Genomic DNA, 16,477 nt, shown 5'->3' on the forward strand with positions numbered 1-16,477 from the left:
GGGAATATATTGGAACTTTGGCCTTTTTCTCCCTGTCTAAGGACCCCAGAGACCATGCAAAAGGGAGGGCTAGAATCTTATGACCGGAAACCACAAAACGGGTATTTTCCATCCATAATTCTTCGCAGCCACTTCAGCTAGGCTGCAAATGCGCAAACGCCTTTAGGACCCCGGGTTCCTTTCTGTTTCTTTATGAATGAACCGGCTCCAGTCTGCGCAAGCGCAGCTCCCAGTTTTCCCGCTCCACGTGAGGCCCACCCTTCCCTCCTGCTGGCGGCACCGCCCTTACCCATTCTAATGGACCAATGGCGAGCGGCCTGGGGGGCGGAGCCCGGCGCGGCGCGGCTCAGTAGTTCCCCCGGCGCCCGGCTCCCTCGCGTTAGACGTGCTGTGTTGTGATCACGTGGGCAGCTCCGGGCGCGGCGCTTGTTTTGGTTTCCCTCTAACTTGCCCACGGCCGCTTCGGGGTGAGCGACTTTCCTGCACCAACTGCCGCGCCTGCCCACATCCTGACCTCGTCTTCGGGCTCTCTCAGCCCGCAGTTCCGCAAGCCCCTGGGGCGGGCTCCTGCCATGCCGCTGGTCCGCTACAGGAAGGTGGTCATCCTCGGATACCGCTCTGTAGGTGAGTCTCCGCCCTGCAGAGCTCGGACGCGCAGCAGCTTTGTAGCCAGAAGAGGCGCGCTGCCGTGGGAACGCGACCCCGGGAGGAATGATGACATCGTAAGGATGGGGTTGTAGAGCGAGGATTGGAAGAGTGGAGGAATAAAGGTTGGTGGTGTGTGGAGGCTGCAGGAAGCGGGAGCACTTAAGGGTTAATGCGGACCTGGCTGCGGGAATCTCAGAGTGGTCCCAGCGTTACTTTGGGGATAGGGGTGGGGTCACAATTTGAAAACCGGGACGCGGTCTCCGTGCGGACAGATAGTCGCAGGTGTCCTGGGGCGGGGCGGACTTGATCCTAGGGAATCTTGGATCTTCCTACGAGTGGGATGGGGTGGGGAAGGCGGCGGGAAAGGCTTCCTGCTGCGCTTCTGAATGCATCCGGTAGCCAAAGTACAGAGACCCTGGGCGAAAAGAGGGTGAGGGTAGACACAAAGGATAGCATTGCTTGAGGCACTCACAGACTGTGGTGTTAATTTGGGGCCCCCTTTGGTCCGGGGCCACAGTCCGAAAGGACAGAGGATGTGAATGTGGATGGATGATTTGGATACAACTGTCACACTGCTCCCCACAGGGAAGACATCTTTGGCACATCAATTTGTGGAAGGCGAGTTCTCGGAAGGCTACGATCCTACAGTGGAGAATAGTGAGTAGACTTCTCCCCTAATGTGCTGGTGATGCGACCCGGAGGGCTTGGATACCCCACCCAACTCCATAATGTATTTCTCTGGTGCGAAGGGGCTGATTTATTTAGACATTACATCTGATTTCTTCTTTAGCAATCCTGTTCGATGGATGGCTAGAGTATGGATTTTGCAAGATACTGAGTCTGGGATAGTTTAGATGTAGACATTAAGAACCTTAGCGTGTCTTTCCAGTTACCTGGATAACTCCCTGGAGCTGATCTATCTGTGTCACCCCCAAGGTTAAGAATGTAAGGGGAGGCCAGGCGCAGTGGCTCATGCCTGTAATCCCAGCACTTTGGGAAGCTGAGGCGGGTGGATGGATTGAGGTCTGGATTTCGAGACCAGCCTGGCCAACATGGTGAAACATCATCTCTACTAAAAATACCAAAATTAGCTGGGCATGGTGGCACGCGTCTGTAATCCCAGCTACTAAGGAGGCTGAGGTAGGAGAATTGCTTGAACCCAGGAGGCAAAAGTGGCAGTGAGCCAAGATCGTGCCACTGCACACCAGCCTGGGTGTCAGGCTGAGACTGTCTCAAAAAAAAAAAAAAAAAAGCTGGGCACCATGGCTCACGCCTGTAATCCCAGTTCTTTGGGAGGCCAAGGCAGGTGGATCACCTGAGGTCAAGAGTTCGAGACCAGCCTGGCCAACATGGTGAAACCCCATCTCTACTAAAAATACAAAAAATTAGCTGGACATGGTGATGGACATCTGTAATCCCATCTACTCGGGAGGCTGAGGCAGGAGAATTGCTTGAACCCAGGAGGCGGAGGTTGCAGTGAGCCGAGATCGTGCCACTGCGCTCTAGCCTGGGCAACAAGAGTGAAGCAACGTCTCAAAAAAAAAAAAAAAAAAAAAATGAAAAGAATGTAAGGGGGAAGGAAGTGTGAGGGATGAAGATAAATTGATCAATGGGTACAAATATATAGTTTGATAGAAGAAATAAGACTTAGTAGATCAGTAGGGTGACTATAGCTTACAATAAGCTATTTTACATTTCAAAATAGCTAGAAGAATTCAAACAGTTCTAGCATAAAGAAAAGACAAATATTTAAGTTGATGAATATTCCAGATATACTTATTTGATCTTTACAAATTATATGAATGTATTAAATTGTCACATGTACCCTGAAACTTGGTACATTTATTATTCATCAATAAAACAAAATTAATTACTTTTTCTTTTCTTTTCGAGACAGAGTCTCGCTCTGTCACCCAGGCTGGAGTGCAGTGCCACATTCTCAGCTCACTGCAACCTCCACCTCCTGGGTTCAAGCAATTCTCATGCTTCAGCCTCCTGAGTAGCTGGGACTACAGACATGCACCACCATGCCCGGCTAATTTTTTGTATTTTTAGTAGAGACAGGTTTCACTATGCTGGCCAGGCTGGTCTCAAACTCTTGGTCTTAAGTGATCCGCCTGCCCTGGCCTCCCAAAGTGCTGGGATTACAGGTGTGAGCCACTGCACCCAACCAAGAATCTACTTTAAAAAATGCTGCCAAAAAAAAAAAAAAAAAGGTAAGGAGACAGCCAGGTGCAGAGGTGCACACCTGTAGTTCCAGCTACTTGGGAGGCTGAGGTGACAGGATCGCTTGAGCCCAGGAGTTCCAGGCTATAGGGTGCTAAGAGTGCACCTGTGAATAGCCACTGCTCTACAGCCTGGGCAACATAGCAAGACCTCATCTCAAAAAAAAAAAATGTAATTAGCCAGGTGCGGTGGCAGGCACCTGTAATCCCAGCTACTCGGGAGGCTGAGGCAGGAGAATCGCTTGAACCCGGGTGGCAGAGGTTGCAGTGAGCTGAGATCGTGCCACTGCACCCCAGCCTGGACAATAGAGTGAGACTGTTGTCTCAAAAAAAAAAAAAAAAAAGTCAGAGGACATACATCCCTGGCCCTATAAGGCACTTCACAGTCAAGTTTTCTTTTCTTTTCAGCTTACAGCAAGATAGTGACTCTTGGCAAAGATGAGTTTCACCTACACCTGGTGGACACAGCAGGGCAGGTACCAGTTGGGGTATGGTATCCAAATGTGGCAGTTCAGCCCTCGGAAATGAAGTCTGGTAGTCTTTGTGGCTCATCTTTAAAGTAGTATTAAAAGCATTTTACCTGCTAACAGTGTGCAGGGCTCATTGCAGCTGTTCCATAAATGCACGTTGAAGTGACTATAGTAGGGCATGCCCCAGGGAGGGTCACCTGGATGTTGTCCCACCAACCTTTGCCATCTTAGTGGTTTGGATCTAGGTACTGATGTTTCCATTTCTTGCCAGGATGAGTACAGCATTCTGCCCTATTCATTCATCATTGGGGTCCATGGTTATGTGCTTGTGTATTCTGTCACCTCTCTGCATAGGTAAGTGACCAAGGTTGTGAGTGCGGGACTTGGGAGGACCTGAGGACTGTCTCATAGAGTTATAGCTCCAATTCTTGTGTTTAAAGCTTCCAAGTCATTGAGAGTCTGTACCAAAAGCTACACGAAGGCCATGGGAAAACCCGGTAAGTGGCCCTGGCGGATAGGGACATAGTGTGGGCACGAGGGGGTGGGAGAGAGCGGAGGGGAGAATTGTCAAGTTAGAGAGGAGGCTCGGATATAGATCCTGCCTGGTCTGATAAGGAGTCGTCCAGCCTTGATATAAGGAGTTGGGGAATGCGGGGAATGAGGGGATTCTGAAGTAACTGCTGTTTCCTCACAGGGTGCCAGTGGTTCTAGTGGGGAACAAGGCAGATCTCTCTCCAGAGAGGTATGTAAAGCTCTGCTACTTAGAGCCAAAGGAAGTGAAATGCACTGGGAATCAGTCAGGCTCTCATCCTGGCTCTTCCACTGATTCAAACAAGTCATTTCACCTCTCTTTGTCTCTAACTTGAAGCTTAAGGAAGATAATACTTCTATCTTAAAAGCCACAATTTCGTATTTCACGCCTCAGTCCTAGATTCACCCATTGTTCCTTTGTTTACCTGTATTTTCTCCTTCCACAGCCCTCCTCCCAAAACTTGGGGAAATGGCATGGGTCAGAGGAAGTCTTTTTCTTTTCTCTCTCTCTTTTTTTTTTTTTTTTTTTTAGATGGAGTCTTGCTCTGTTGCCAGGCTAGAGTGCAGTGGTGTGATCTCGGCTCGCTGCAACCTCTGCCTCCCGGGTTCAAGCGAGTCTCCTGCCTCAGCTTCCTGAGTAGCTGGGACTACAGGCGCGTGCCACCATGCCCAGCTAATTTTTTGTATTTTTAGTAGAGACGGGGTTTCGCCGTGTTAGCCAGGTCTCGATCTCCTGACCTTGTGATCCGCCCGCCTAGCCTCCCAAAGTGTCGGGATTACAGGCATGAGCAACCGCATGTGGCCCATTTTTTTAATAGAGGTGGTGTTTCACTGTGTTGTCCAGGCTGGTCTTGAACTCCTGAGCTCAAGTGATCCACCACCTCGGCCTCCCAAAGTGCTGCATTACAGGCATGAGCCACCGTGCCTGGCCAGGAAGTCTTGATTCTGAAGATTTTTCAGAGCACTTACTGACATTTCTATCCTCCATCTTTATGTCCCAAATTTGCTTCCAGAGAGGTACAGGCAGTTGAAGGAAAGAAGCTGGCAGAGTCCTGGGGTGCAACATTTATGGAGTCATCTGCTCGAGAGAATCAGGTGCTGGGCCTGAAGACTAGAAGGGTGGTGATGGTAGCCGTGTTTTCCTTATTGTACTGCTTGGTGGTGGGAATGTTGAGGGAATGGGGCTTTCACCCCAGAGCTGGGTGGTATTGGCACTGAACTGACTTTTGCCCTAAATCCTCTCCTCTTATAGCTGACTCAAGGCATCTTCACCAAAGTCATCCAGGAGATTGCCCGTGTGGAGAATTCCTATGGGCAAGAGCGTCGCTGCCATCTCATGTGAGCCCTTGGGTGTGGGGTAACTGCCTTGTTTCTGCCCCTGGCACTTGCCATGTTCCAGTGGGGGGCAGACCCTCAGGACTTCACGGGTATGGTTGCCAGCTGTGTTCCTGGCCCCTGGACACACAGTGTGGCATCCTCATGTTTGCACATTTTCCCCAGGCTCCAGTGGCCTGGATGTCAATGTTTACAAAGGGGCAAGGACCTCTCATGGACACTGGCCTCTAGCCCTCTGTTTTTGCTAGATGAATTATGTTATAACCTGTGGGGTCAGGATATGAGTCCTGGGCATTATTTATCCAGGACCCATCCTCTTGGGTGGGTTTTGGGTGTTGGCTGGGTAAGGGGAGCTGGGGACTTCTGAAATAGAGCTGGCTCCCTGGAGTGACAATGTATATATGCAAATAAACTGAGAAATCTTTTGTTGTTGACTTCTTTTGTGTGTGTGTGTGTGTGTGTGTGTGTGTGTGAGAGAGAGAGAGAGAGAGATGGAGTTTCACTCTGTTGCCCAGGCTGGAGTGGTGCAGTGCTGCGATCTTGGCTCGCTGCAACCTCCGCCTCCCAGGTTCAGGCAGTTCTCCTGCCTCAGTCTTCCACAGGCATCCGCCACCACGCCTGGCTAATTTTTTTATTTTTAGTAGAGATGGGGTTTCACCATGTTGGCCAGGATGGTCTCAAACTCCTGACCTTAAGTGATCCACCCACCTCAGCCTCCCAAAGTGCTGGGATTACAGGCGTGAGCCACTGCCCCCGGCCTTATTGTTGACTTCTATGTATCTAGGGAGAGCTCAGAGCCATTATCTCTTTTTCCAAGGAGTGATGGCTGTGGTCTTTGGTGGGAAATCTTTCCTCCTACCTTGTTCCTATTCCTTATTCCTCACTTATTAAGGACCATTATCCTAAGATTTACTACTTGCCTTTCCCACCTTTCTATTCTGCTGGGTTCCTCATATACTAAGTGCAGTTGGCTGCCACTCCCGTCCAAGTTTTGTAGCCTTTCAAGATCCCCTTAATTACAGAAACACCACCCTCTAGTGGCCAACTGCAACATGCTGACCTAGCTGTCTTCCTGGGGCCTTGGCATTTGCTTGGACTCAAAGAGGATGGAGTTTCAGGAGAAGGAAGGAAGCCCCTCATTCCTAATGATGTAAGAATTGAGAAGGAGTGTAGAGGCAGAGACTAAAGTTGTGAAGACTTTGACTTCCCAAGAGTGTTGAGTAAAGTAAGAAATAATGCCTCTGGTGCATATCAGTCCCCTGGCCCTCCATGTCCCCAGTGTCTTTCATTAAAATGGCCGTTCTTTGCTCTTTTCATACCTTTAATCTTTTTGTACTTTTTACCCCTTTGGTGGTGTGCTACTTTTTTTAGGTGTCCAAGGCTATTGGTTCTGCTTTTATGGGCCTACCGCCTCAGTAGGATTGATATTTCAGCTAGGAAAGTTTGGTCCTGTTTGCCTCCGCTTTTCTTGACCCCCACCCTCCCACCAGCCTGATTGCCTAACTAGTCTAATACCTCCTCCAAGGACCTGTAAGGATTATTTGAATGGTAGATCTTCACAGGGAAGGTACAGACCTCTTCTGACAACTGGGGGAGCCCGAGGTACCCTATCAATGTACTTACTTGGGAAGGATTGACAAAACCTAAATGAGATTTTTAGCTGCGACTTTGTCAGTGCCTGGCTCCAGGCTTACAGTTGGGGATATGGCTTGTCATGTGGATTTTCAAAAGTCCTGACAGCTGCTTTTGCTTTTCTGATACAGAATCTAAAAAGAAATAAGGGCTGCTAGAAGAAACATACTCCAAACAACAATCTCACTGGCTTAGGAAGTTCTTCTGGTAGGTCACCACCCTCTCTCCTTATATTAAAATTAAGTCCTTTTGCACATCTGACCTGGGATACTCATTACAGGGGCCTGCTTTCCTGCTGCCATTTTCATGAGGTCTGGGGTAGACTTAGAAACATCTAAAGTTTTCTAGTTTATCAATAATCTCAAGGCCTGGGGACAGTAGTGATAGCGGTTAATAGCTCCTCCACTTAGCTGTGTGGCCTTGGGCGGTCACTTAACTTCTCAGAGCCACCATTTCTCATTTATGAAGAGTGGCTAAGTGTGCTTCATAGAGTTGAGGTGAAAATTAAACGAGGTAATATATGCAAAGTTTACTACAGTTCTTCACACATAATAAGTCCTTAAGAAATAGTGGGTGGTGGCTGGGTGCAGTGGCTCACACCTGTAATCCCAGCACTTTGGGAGACCAAAGTGGGTGGATCACCTGAGGTCAGGAGCTTGAGACCAGCCTGGCCAACGTGGTGAAACCCCATCTCTACTAAAAATAAATTAGCTGGGTGTGATGGTGGGCGCCTGTAATCCCAGTTACTAGGGAAGCTGAGGCAGGATAATCGCTTGAACCTAGGAGGTGGAGGTTGCAGTAAGCCAAGATCGCGCCATTTCACTCCAGCCTGGGCAACAAGAGCGAAACTCCATCTCAAAAAAAAAAAAAAACCCGAAATAGTGGGTGGCTCTCTGTGTTATTACTGGAGGTCTTTCTGGTGAGGGTCTGCCTCTCCCTGCCTCTGCGTGCAAACCTGGGAGGGGCCTTCCATTTTCCAACTTATTGCTTGGTTAACTTATTCTATCGTAATTAAAACAAGTGTGGGATCACTGCTGGAGTTTTTTTGCTCAAATATGTGTGAATGGTCAGTGCAGAAAACATGATGCCAATGTGTGGCTGGAAGAGGACAAACCTAGTCCTGATCCCTCCTATTACTTTGACCAGTAGGGATTAAGGTCTCCTGCACTGTCGAATATAAAAGCATCACCTCACATGTGGCTATTTAATTTCATTAAAATAAAAAGTTCCTTACTTGTACCACCTGCATTTCAAAGTGCTCGAGAGCTACATGTAGTTGATGGCTACCATATTAGATAGTGTAGATTTAGTCCATTTCCATCACTGTAGAAAAGTTCTGTTGGGGCCGGGCGCGGTGGCTCATGCCTGTAATCCCAGCACTTTGGGAGACCAGGGCGAGCGGATCACGAGGTCAGGAGTTCAAGACCAGGCTGGCCAACATAGTGAAACTCTGTCTCTGCTAAAAATACAAAAAAGTAGCCGGGTCTGGTGGTGTGCGCCTGTAATCCCAGCTACTAGGGAGGCTGAGGCAGGAGAATCGCGTGAACCCGGGAGGCGGAGGTTGCAGTGAGCTGAGATCGCACCACTGCACTCCAACCCGGACGACAGTGCGAGACTCCGTCTCAAAAAAAAAAAAAAAAAAGTTCTGTTGGACAGCATCGTAAACCCTTTCCTCACAAAGCTGGCATTGGATCGAATCTGCCTGCCTCTTTCTCCACATCTTCTTTAAAAAAAATGTAGTATTATTATTTGTAATCCTAGGAAAAACGTGGCCTTTGGTTTGAATAATGGCTCAACTTCTCACTAGATGTAGTTCTGTGGGCAATCTTACCTATTGCAGCCTTAATCTTCATCTGTAATATGGAGATAATTCCATGTAACTCATAATGAAGGTGAGGAATAACTAAGAATATATAAAGTATCTGGACATAGTTAATTTGTCTCCTTTTGTCCACCCCATGTGTGCGTTGATGCAGAAGAGGCATTCCAATGTTTTCTCATCCAGACTTGTGGTGGGGTGGTGGTGCCTGCAAAGAGTATGTTTTGCGATCTTGTCCAGGACAGTACTCCGGCCAGGTAGCAGCGAGGCTACCTCAGTTTACTAAAAAAGGGACACGGGTACTGAATATCTGGAAGGACTGGAGGTGGGAGTGGGGGCACCCTGAAAAGGAAGGGAGGCTCTATGTTTCGATGGGGAGGTGTGTGTAGTGACTGTGTGGGCACCGACAGTCTTTCCTCACAGGGGGACTGGGAGTCAGGAGGAACGACTAGGGACTCGTCCAGTTTTCTTCGGGTCCCCAAACGTGGCAAGAGTCCACCCTCTGCAGCGCCAGGCGCCGTACCTCACTTTCTCCATTTGCGGACTCCAGTTCCCAGGATGCTGAGCAGCGGCCAATCTCCTGGCTCTTCTTCCATCCCCCTCCCGGGAAAGACTGCCCCTGGCCAAAGCAAGGGGCAGTTGGAATTTCAGGGACCAATGACTGCAAGGTAATGGAATTAGAAAGCGGCCGGAGTCCTAGTTTCGCGGCCTGGGCTGTAAATGAGGCGACTCCAGGGCCGCGGCGGAGAGGAGGGGGGCTTCTTTCCCACGTGTCTGCCCTGCTGCCGGCCCGGCGCGGTCGGGGTTAACCCGGGGCGGAAGGATCCCGCAGCGTGTGCGTAGAACTGCAGAGTCACAGCCTTTCCTCCGAGAGGGCGGGATCCCTCCGCCGCTCCGCTCCAACACAAAATAGGGCCGCCTCTTCTCCTTTCTCCCCCTGTCTAGTGGGGTGCCCCGGGCAAAAGGCCCCCCCGGATCTCGCGCCGAAGGCTTCACGAATCTCCACGACCGCTGCCCAGCTCTTGCGCCAGGAAATAGCCCCTTCGCAGGAACCACCCTACCGGCCGAACAGGAGGCGGAGGGGGGGAGGCGGAGCGGCGCCGCGCTGCACTACTTTCCTCTCCGGTTGCAAATGGCTGCCTCGTTCCCCACTTTCCGCTCAGTTTCCTGACCCCCCGGTGCCGGGAGCCGGGGTTGGGCCATGCACCTCTAGGCCGCCTGCGATCACAGTCAGCCGGGGGTCGAGGGGGTGCCACCGACCACAGCCGGCCAGGCCGGGGGCGGGGCAGCTCCCGAGGCCAGAGGGGAAGGGAGGCGAGCGCAGGGCCTGGAGCGGCCGGAGGGGAGCGGGCAGAGGGCTCGCACCGCCCGCCCCTTCCTCTTCCTCGCCCACCTAGCCTCCTCCCTTCCCCGGGGGGAGCAGAAGGTGGGGGGCTCGAAGCCGCCGAGGGTGAGCGCTCGGGGTCGAGAAGCCCGGCGCTGGGTGTGTGTCAGGTTCAGCCCCACGGCCCCGCCGGCCCCGCGTCGCCGTAGCTCGCGCGGCCCCGGGCGCCGGCCGGGGCGGGGAGAGGGGCTCGGCGCTCCTGCGAGGGTCTCACGTTCCATCCGGGCCAGGCGCGGGGCGGCGCGGCATTCCTTCCGGGCTGCTGGGGAGGTGCCTCGACGTTCCATCTGGAGAGCCTCGACGTTCCGCCCGAGCCCGGCGCGGGCGGCCGGGGCGCTGGCCGGGCCCTAGGACTGAGAGGCCGCCCGGCGACGCGGATGCGGAGCCTGCTCGCCCAAGATCAAAGCCACCGGTGCTCTCTTTGTGTCCGCTCGGGATTCGCCGCCCTGGGGCTGTCCATGGAAACCTAAACTGCTGGAACCTGAGGCAGAGAACCCCTCTTTGGCTTCTTGCTGTTTTTTTGTGGGGGGAGGGTGGCCACTCCGACCTGGATTTACCGTTCTTGGCCCCCCTAAGCCCCCCCGTGTGGGGGGCGGCTGTGATCGCTCTGGCGGTTGGAGGTCGGGGAGCGGCCCGGGCTCTGGCCATGTTCTCGGATGAGGATTTCTGGATCGCCCTGTGAAGAGGTGAGTGAAGTCCGCCCGGCCAGGGCCCAGAAAGGGTTGGACTGGGGGCACAGCCAGATGGACTCTCTTAGCCAGAGCTGGCCTTTAGGTTGGAGAAGGGGGTGCCAGAGCTGGGGAGCGTTCCTTTGGCAGGGTCTGTCAAGGGAACCTGAGCCAGTCACCAGGGCAGAACTGAGGCCTGGTGTCTTGGGGTGTGCCTCTTTAAAGACTGGGGGTTCAGGGAACCACGGGAGTTTGGGAACCTGGCTAGATAGCCTCTGTGCCTGTTTATTTTTGTGTTGGGGGAGCTCGACTAAACTAGGACCCGGGCCCTGATGCCAGTACCAATCCCAGGCTGCTGCTTCTCCTCTCAGGGTTCCTTGTGGGCCTTGGGACAGAGCAACTTGGGATGGTGGGGGAGGGTGCTACTGCCAGGTCAGACTTATGCCAGTTGGACTTTAAGGTTGTTCCTACCGAGTTGGGCACCCAAAGCAGTCCCTGGAAAACTCAAGGAACCCCAGATCCTTCACCAGGCCTCCTTTCACTGGGCAAAGGGAGAGTGTGTGTGGAAACTGACTAGTTGAGAAGAAGGGGGTGGCTGGGGCAAGAAGGAGGCGGGGCTGGGGCAGCTCTGGCCCTGCTGTTCAACTTTAAACTGCCCCTGCCTGGCAAAGTGACCCCGGTGAGGCCTAGTGCTGTCTTAGCCTGCTTTGCCTCCCCTCCTCTTGGGATGGATCTAATCTCCAGAGGATTATAGAGGAGGCCGTTGAGATTTGCTCCCTGCGAATGTAGGCTGCAAAAAATGGCTTTTGTCTTTTGCCTTCTCCCGGCCTGGTATGGAGAGCTGGCTGCCCATGAGTCCCTGGCCAGTCCTGCAAGCCCCTCCCAGACCTCTCCAACCCTTTTTTGACCAGGGATTGTTAACTGGTTTTCTGATCCTGTACCAACTGTGCAGAATGGGGTGGCCTGTGTCTCTCTGGAGGAGAAATGGCTTGATCAGAGCTCTTTTCTCCTGGAAACCAGTGATTCCACCCCTGGCAGAAGGTATTGGGAGAAAGGGTGTGTATGTGCCTGCAGCTTGAGCCTCAATCCCGTGGGCCTTGCTTGGGCTGGGACTGCCCCTCTCACACCTGTCATGCTACCCAGCAGGGATTTGGCTGGTGCATTTTGCTCCCTCATTCTGTCTGCTCCAACATACATATACTAGATTTCTTTGAGTCTGGTTTTGGAAAGGAGAAAATAGGGGTTTTGCCTTTTAAAGATTTCTGAAAGGTGAGAGATGGCACGGGGTAGTGGAGTGAGGTGAGCTGTCAATCCTGCTCTCCACTCCTTCATTCTATGGAGAGTCCCTCCTGTTTGTCCCGAAACAACTTCCTTATGTAGGACTGCACCTTGTTAGCTGTGCCTGCTCTCAGGATGCGCCAGGGACACAGTTCAGAGGGTCTGCAGGGCCAGTGTTGCATTTGGATCCATCTCGGAGGGCTGACCCAAAATGGGGGTGGGAAGAGGTGTGGTTTGAGTCCAGGCTGGGAACCAGGAAGTCCTGAGTCCTACTGAAGAGCTGTTCACTCAAGGGCCTGCTTCAGCCTTACACCTCTCCAAGCGTCCATTTCCCCCTTGTCTGGGAAAATGGAGTGAAAGCTGTTGATCTGGGAGGGAGGCAGGAAGGAGAGTGGGTTGAGATAAATCCCTGTCCTTTTCTTTGCTGTTTTGGACCTCTTAGGTATAGGACTGAGGGGTGCCAGCACAGTTTTACTCCCTAGATCTGTACCTACTGTATGGGATCTCTAGTTCTGTGGAGGAAGCCTAAACTACCCCAGTTTAGATCCAGGGAAAAAATCCTTGGTGTGTATGTGTGTCAGTTTACTGGCTGTGAATGATGGGACTGGGGAACCTGGGGTCTTTGTTGAGATATGTTCAGGGGCCTGTTAACTGGGAATCAGCATTGGGATCCCTATGCTGGACTGCAGGGATGGGGAAATAGGGACTGAGGGCTCAGGCTTTTTGGAGGTGCCCCCTAGATTATTTTTGGTACAAGTTGTATGACATTTTTCTCTTTGCTTCTTAATCTCTCATCTTCCATGGCCCCATGAATGGGCTCTGGCTGTAGAGGATGTTAGTACTCTCTCAAGGCCAGATGAAGGTGGTTTCTGTACCTTCTTGAGCAGTACCAGCCTTACCAGCCTGAGAGGGCTGAGCTCGGGGGAGGGCTGAGGAATTTGCCCCTCTGGCCTTGTGTGAGGCAGCCCTCCTCCTACCCACTGTATTATCATTGTTGCCTTTTACTTCTTGATGTTTGTGACTCTTTTGGCCTCAACTTTGAGACCACAGTGGGTAGAGGATCTTTAGGGGTATGTGGTGGTAAGATATAGTAAGATGCAAAGGATTAGAAAACTTTAAGGGCCCCTTGGACCTTCTGGGTGTGATCAGGCCTTGAATGACTGACTGGAAGAGGGACCTGGCTGCTGCCCTCACCTCCACCTCGCACTTCCCATGGTAGCTTCTAAGGACTCCTTGAAGTTCTGGAGCAGCTTTTGTATGAGCCGGCCAGATGACCCACCCTGCTTTCCTTTCAAGTGTGGTTGTGTGGCAGGTTTGGGAAAGAGAGATGGCTTGGGAATGGAGATGATGCGTATCAGGTGATGCTTTACTTTCTCCAGTGGGTTCTGAGAGTGTTAGGGGAAAAAGGAATTTTCTTTCCTGTGACATGTCTCCAGAGGGGCATAGCCAGTATCTGGAAATAAAGGGTGAGTTCAGGGCAGAAGGAGTGATATTGTAGTTCTTAGGGAATTGATTTACTGATTTGGGGCACCTTTGAGGGTTCCCCCTGTCTCATTTGTCCCAGTCATTCAACCGTAAGTGGCTGACTGGGGTATTTGCCTTCCAGTTTGGGAGGAGGGGCTGTCCTTGCTAAGGGTGGTGTGGTCACTCTGGTTAGTCAAGAAGAGTGGAAAAGGCGAGAGATGAATTTCTCAAACTTTTATTGTTTAGAGTTCTGTTTTAGGGATTTCCCCCACCTCACCACCACTTTCTCTAGGAACACTGTATACCTTCTCTGATTAAGAGAAAGGGTCTACACTTCCTACTACAAGCTGCTAACGCTTACCACTTTCTCCCTCCTTCTGTAGGATCCCTTTCCTATTCTTCATGTCTGTAATTATTGTTCTTTTTTTTCCCACTGTGCTTAATTCCCTCTGAGATCTAGGAAAATAATGCCCAAAGGTGTAAGTCTCAACTTTTTTAGGTATAACTTTAGTGTGTTTCATTTGGCTCTGATACAGGCACGCATTTCTTAGAAGAAGGGACAAGGGACCGTTATTCCCCACCCCCATGTATGTGTGTGGAAACCCTGCTTGAGGGAAGAGGAAGGAAGCTACTCCGCTGTGCTGTGCTATGTCCTGCCCTGTTTAGAACTCCTCTGAGTGGCTGTATGCTTCCTGAGACTACAACTCCCAGCATGCTTAGCCTCAGGCCTGGCTACACATGCTCAGTAACTCTCAAGGTCCACTTCTGTTAACTACTAGGGATATCTGAAGAGGAAGGGCAGTTGGTGTTGCTAAGGGCAATGACCTGAGACCTTCAGGCTGGGTGAGACCCTGAGCTCAGTTAGGGCATGGGCCAGGGGTTGGTCTGGGCTGGATTTGGGTTGGAAGTGGGTGGAAATTAGGGAGTTTCTTCTTTTGTAATGGTGATGTCCTCGTAGAAACAAGTGGCGGTGGGGGAGATCCATCCAGTAGTGTGTTCCATCTCTTGCAGTGCCTCAGACTCTGCCTCTGGGAGAGGGATTTTTGATGGACTCAGGCTTCCTGGGTCATGACTACCCCGGCTTGGCCCAGACTGGCCTCTAGAATGGCAGCTTACTTGAGACTTGAGGGAAAGGTGTGGGAATAGGGCTCACCAAAAGCCAAAAACCCAGAGGCGAGGGAAAGAGCAGTATTAGATATAAATGGATATGCTTCTAGTTGGATGCTGTGGCCCCAGGAACTCTTACAGAGGAGGCTGGAAGTGGGAAAGTCAAATGGATCCCTTGAGAATCTCTCCAGAGTGTGAGAAGAGGGTACGTGTTTATCTGGTGAGGAAGTGACCCTACAGGTTAGGGAGAATGACTTTCTTGTCAGTATAGGAGTTTGTAGTATGGCTTTGCTCTGAGGTCTGGAGGGTCTGGATGCCTTCTTCCCGGGATTCTGGGAAAAGTGCTTCTTGGGAAGACTTAGTAGGCATATAGATCTCTTTCTTGGCACCAACAGGTCTCCCCGAGAGGGCCCTGCCCAGTCGGAGAGAGGGATGGACAGCCAGAAGCTGGCTGGTGAGGATAAAGATTCAGAACCGGCAGGTGAGTAGGACAAATTGTTTGTTTGCTTTTAGATTTCATGGGCAACCTTACATTTCTGGTCCTGGCACAAGGACGTGAACTAAGTCTATGTAGCAGATAAGTAATGGAACAACTTTGTTCTTTGGGACAACAGTTGAAATATCATCACTCTGATCCACTCAGGTTTTGGATAATCTCATGCGTCTGGTGAGTGGACTTTGTATTAAATAGGGATGATGGCTGACACATGCTGTTTGTCTGTTTATTCAGCTGATGGACCTGCAGCTTCTGAGGACCCAAGTGCCACTGAGTCAGACCTGCCCAACCCACATGTGGGAGAGGTCTCTGTCCTTAGTTCTGGGAGTCCCAGGCTTCAGGAGACTCCTCAGGACTGCAGGTAACTTGTTTGAGGGCACATGAGGGTTTGATTTGAGAGTCTAGGGCTTTCAAGGAAGAGAATTTAGGAAAATGAGTGTTGGGGAAGCATGGGCATGCCAAATCATGGGGTTGCTGGGGGCCTGGCCTGGTACTGATGCTTGTGTGTCCACAGTGGGGGTCCGGTGCGGCGTTGTGCTCTCTGTAACTGCGGGGAGCCCAGTCTACACGGGCAGCGGGAGCTACGGCGCTTTGAGTTGCCATTTGATTGGCCCCGGTGTCCAGTGGTGTCCCCTGGGGGGAGCCCAGGGCCCAGGGAGGCAGTGCTGCCCAGTGAGGACCTATCACAGATTGGTTTCCCTGAGGGCCTTACACCTGCCCACCTAGGAGAACCTGGAGGTGAGTGAGGAGAATGGGGCAGGAAATGGGATAAGGGCTGGGTAGTCCTGAGCCAGCGATCCTCTTTTTGTTAATTCTTTCCTTTCTGTTTACCTCTTCCCACCTGTAAAGGGTCCTGCTGGGCTCACCATTGGTGTGCTGCATGGTCGGCAGGCGTGTGGGGGCAGGAGGGCCCAGAACTATGTGGTGTGGACAAGGCCATCTTCTCAGGGATCTCACAGGTGGGGCTGGGCCAGGGGATTGCATAGGTGAAGGGCAGGGCTGGTGGGCTTCTGAGAGTCAGGTTGGAATGAGAAGGACCATGGGTATCCTGGGGCAGAGCTAGTGCCTGAACTGTTTGTCTGGGGAGAGCTGGCTGACACTGAGGCTCTTTCTTCACCCTGGCAGCGCTGCTCCCACTGCACCAGGCTCGGTGCCTCCATCCCTTGCCGCTCACCTGGATGTCCACGGCTTTACCACTTCCCCTGCGCGACTGCCAGTGGTTCCTTCCTATCCATGAAAACACTGCAGCTGCTATGCCCAGACCACAGTGAGGGGGCTGCACATCTGGGTGAGAAGTACTGATCTTTGTGGTCACAGGGCAAATGAGAGACCAAGTGTGCCTTGGATTTTTGTACTCTACAGAGCACCGATCAAAGTAGAGAGTTACTTACTGTTGGTCTGCCCACTAAAACAGGTGTGA

At 51.7% G+C, this 16,477-nt stretch overlaps 2 protein-coding genes across 2 annotated transcripts in view; both read left to right on the top strand.

The window, feature by feature from the left end:
* Positions 1-332: 332 nt before the first annotated feature.
* On the top strand, positions 333-5,635 carry RHEBL1 (RHEB like 1). The gene is made up of 8 exons (XM_003252198.4): positions 333-624; positions 1,234-1,305; positions 3,282-3,349; positions 3,615-3,697; positions 3,784-3,840; positions 4,038-4,085; positions 4,888-4,969; positions 5,127-5,635. Exons 1-8 carry the CDS (start codon positions 573-575, stop codon positions 5,214-5,216), a joined length of 552 nt encoding a protein of 183 aa, XP_003252246.1. The 5' UTR covers positions 333-572; the 3' UTR covers positions 5,217-5,635.
* Positions 5,636-9,572: 3,937 nt separating this feature from the next.
* Positions 9,573-16,477, top strand: part of KMT2D (lysine methyltransferase 2D) — a 42,319-nt gene continuing 35,414 nt past the window's right edge. The window contains exons 1-6 of the mRNA XM_030816639.1: positions 9,573-10,730; positions 14,957-15,042; positions 15,292-15,418; positions 15,572-15,795; positions 15,907-16,016; positions 16,183-16,345. Of these exons, the coding sequence (XP_030672499.1) occupies positions 14,994-15,042; positions 15,292-15,418; positions 15,572-15,795; positions 15,907-16,016; positions 16,183-16,345 (673 nt within the window). The 5' untranslated portion in view covers positions 9,573-10,730; positions 14,957-14,993. The remainder of the gene's footprint in view (positions 10,731-14,956; positions 15,043-15,291; positions 15,419-15,571; positions 15,796-15,906; positions 16,017-16,182; positions 16,346-16,477) is intronic.

This window comes from Nomascus leucogenys, chromosome 8 (assembly GCF_006542625.1).
Source record: "Nomascus leucogenys isolate Asia chromosome 8, Asia_NLE_v1, whole genome shotgun sequence".
Classification (NCBI taxonomy): Eukaryota; Metazoa; Chordata; class Mammalia; order Primates; family Hylobatidae; genus Nomascus; species Nomascus leucogenys.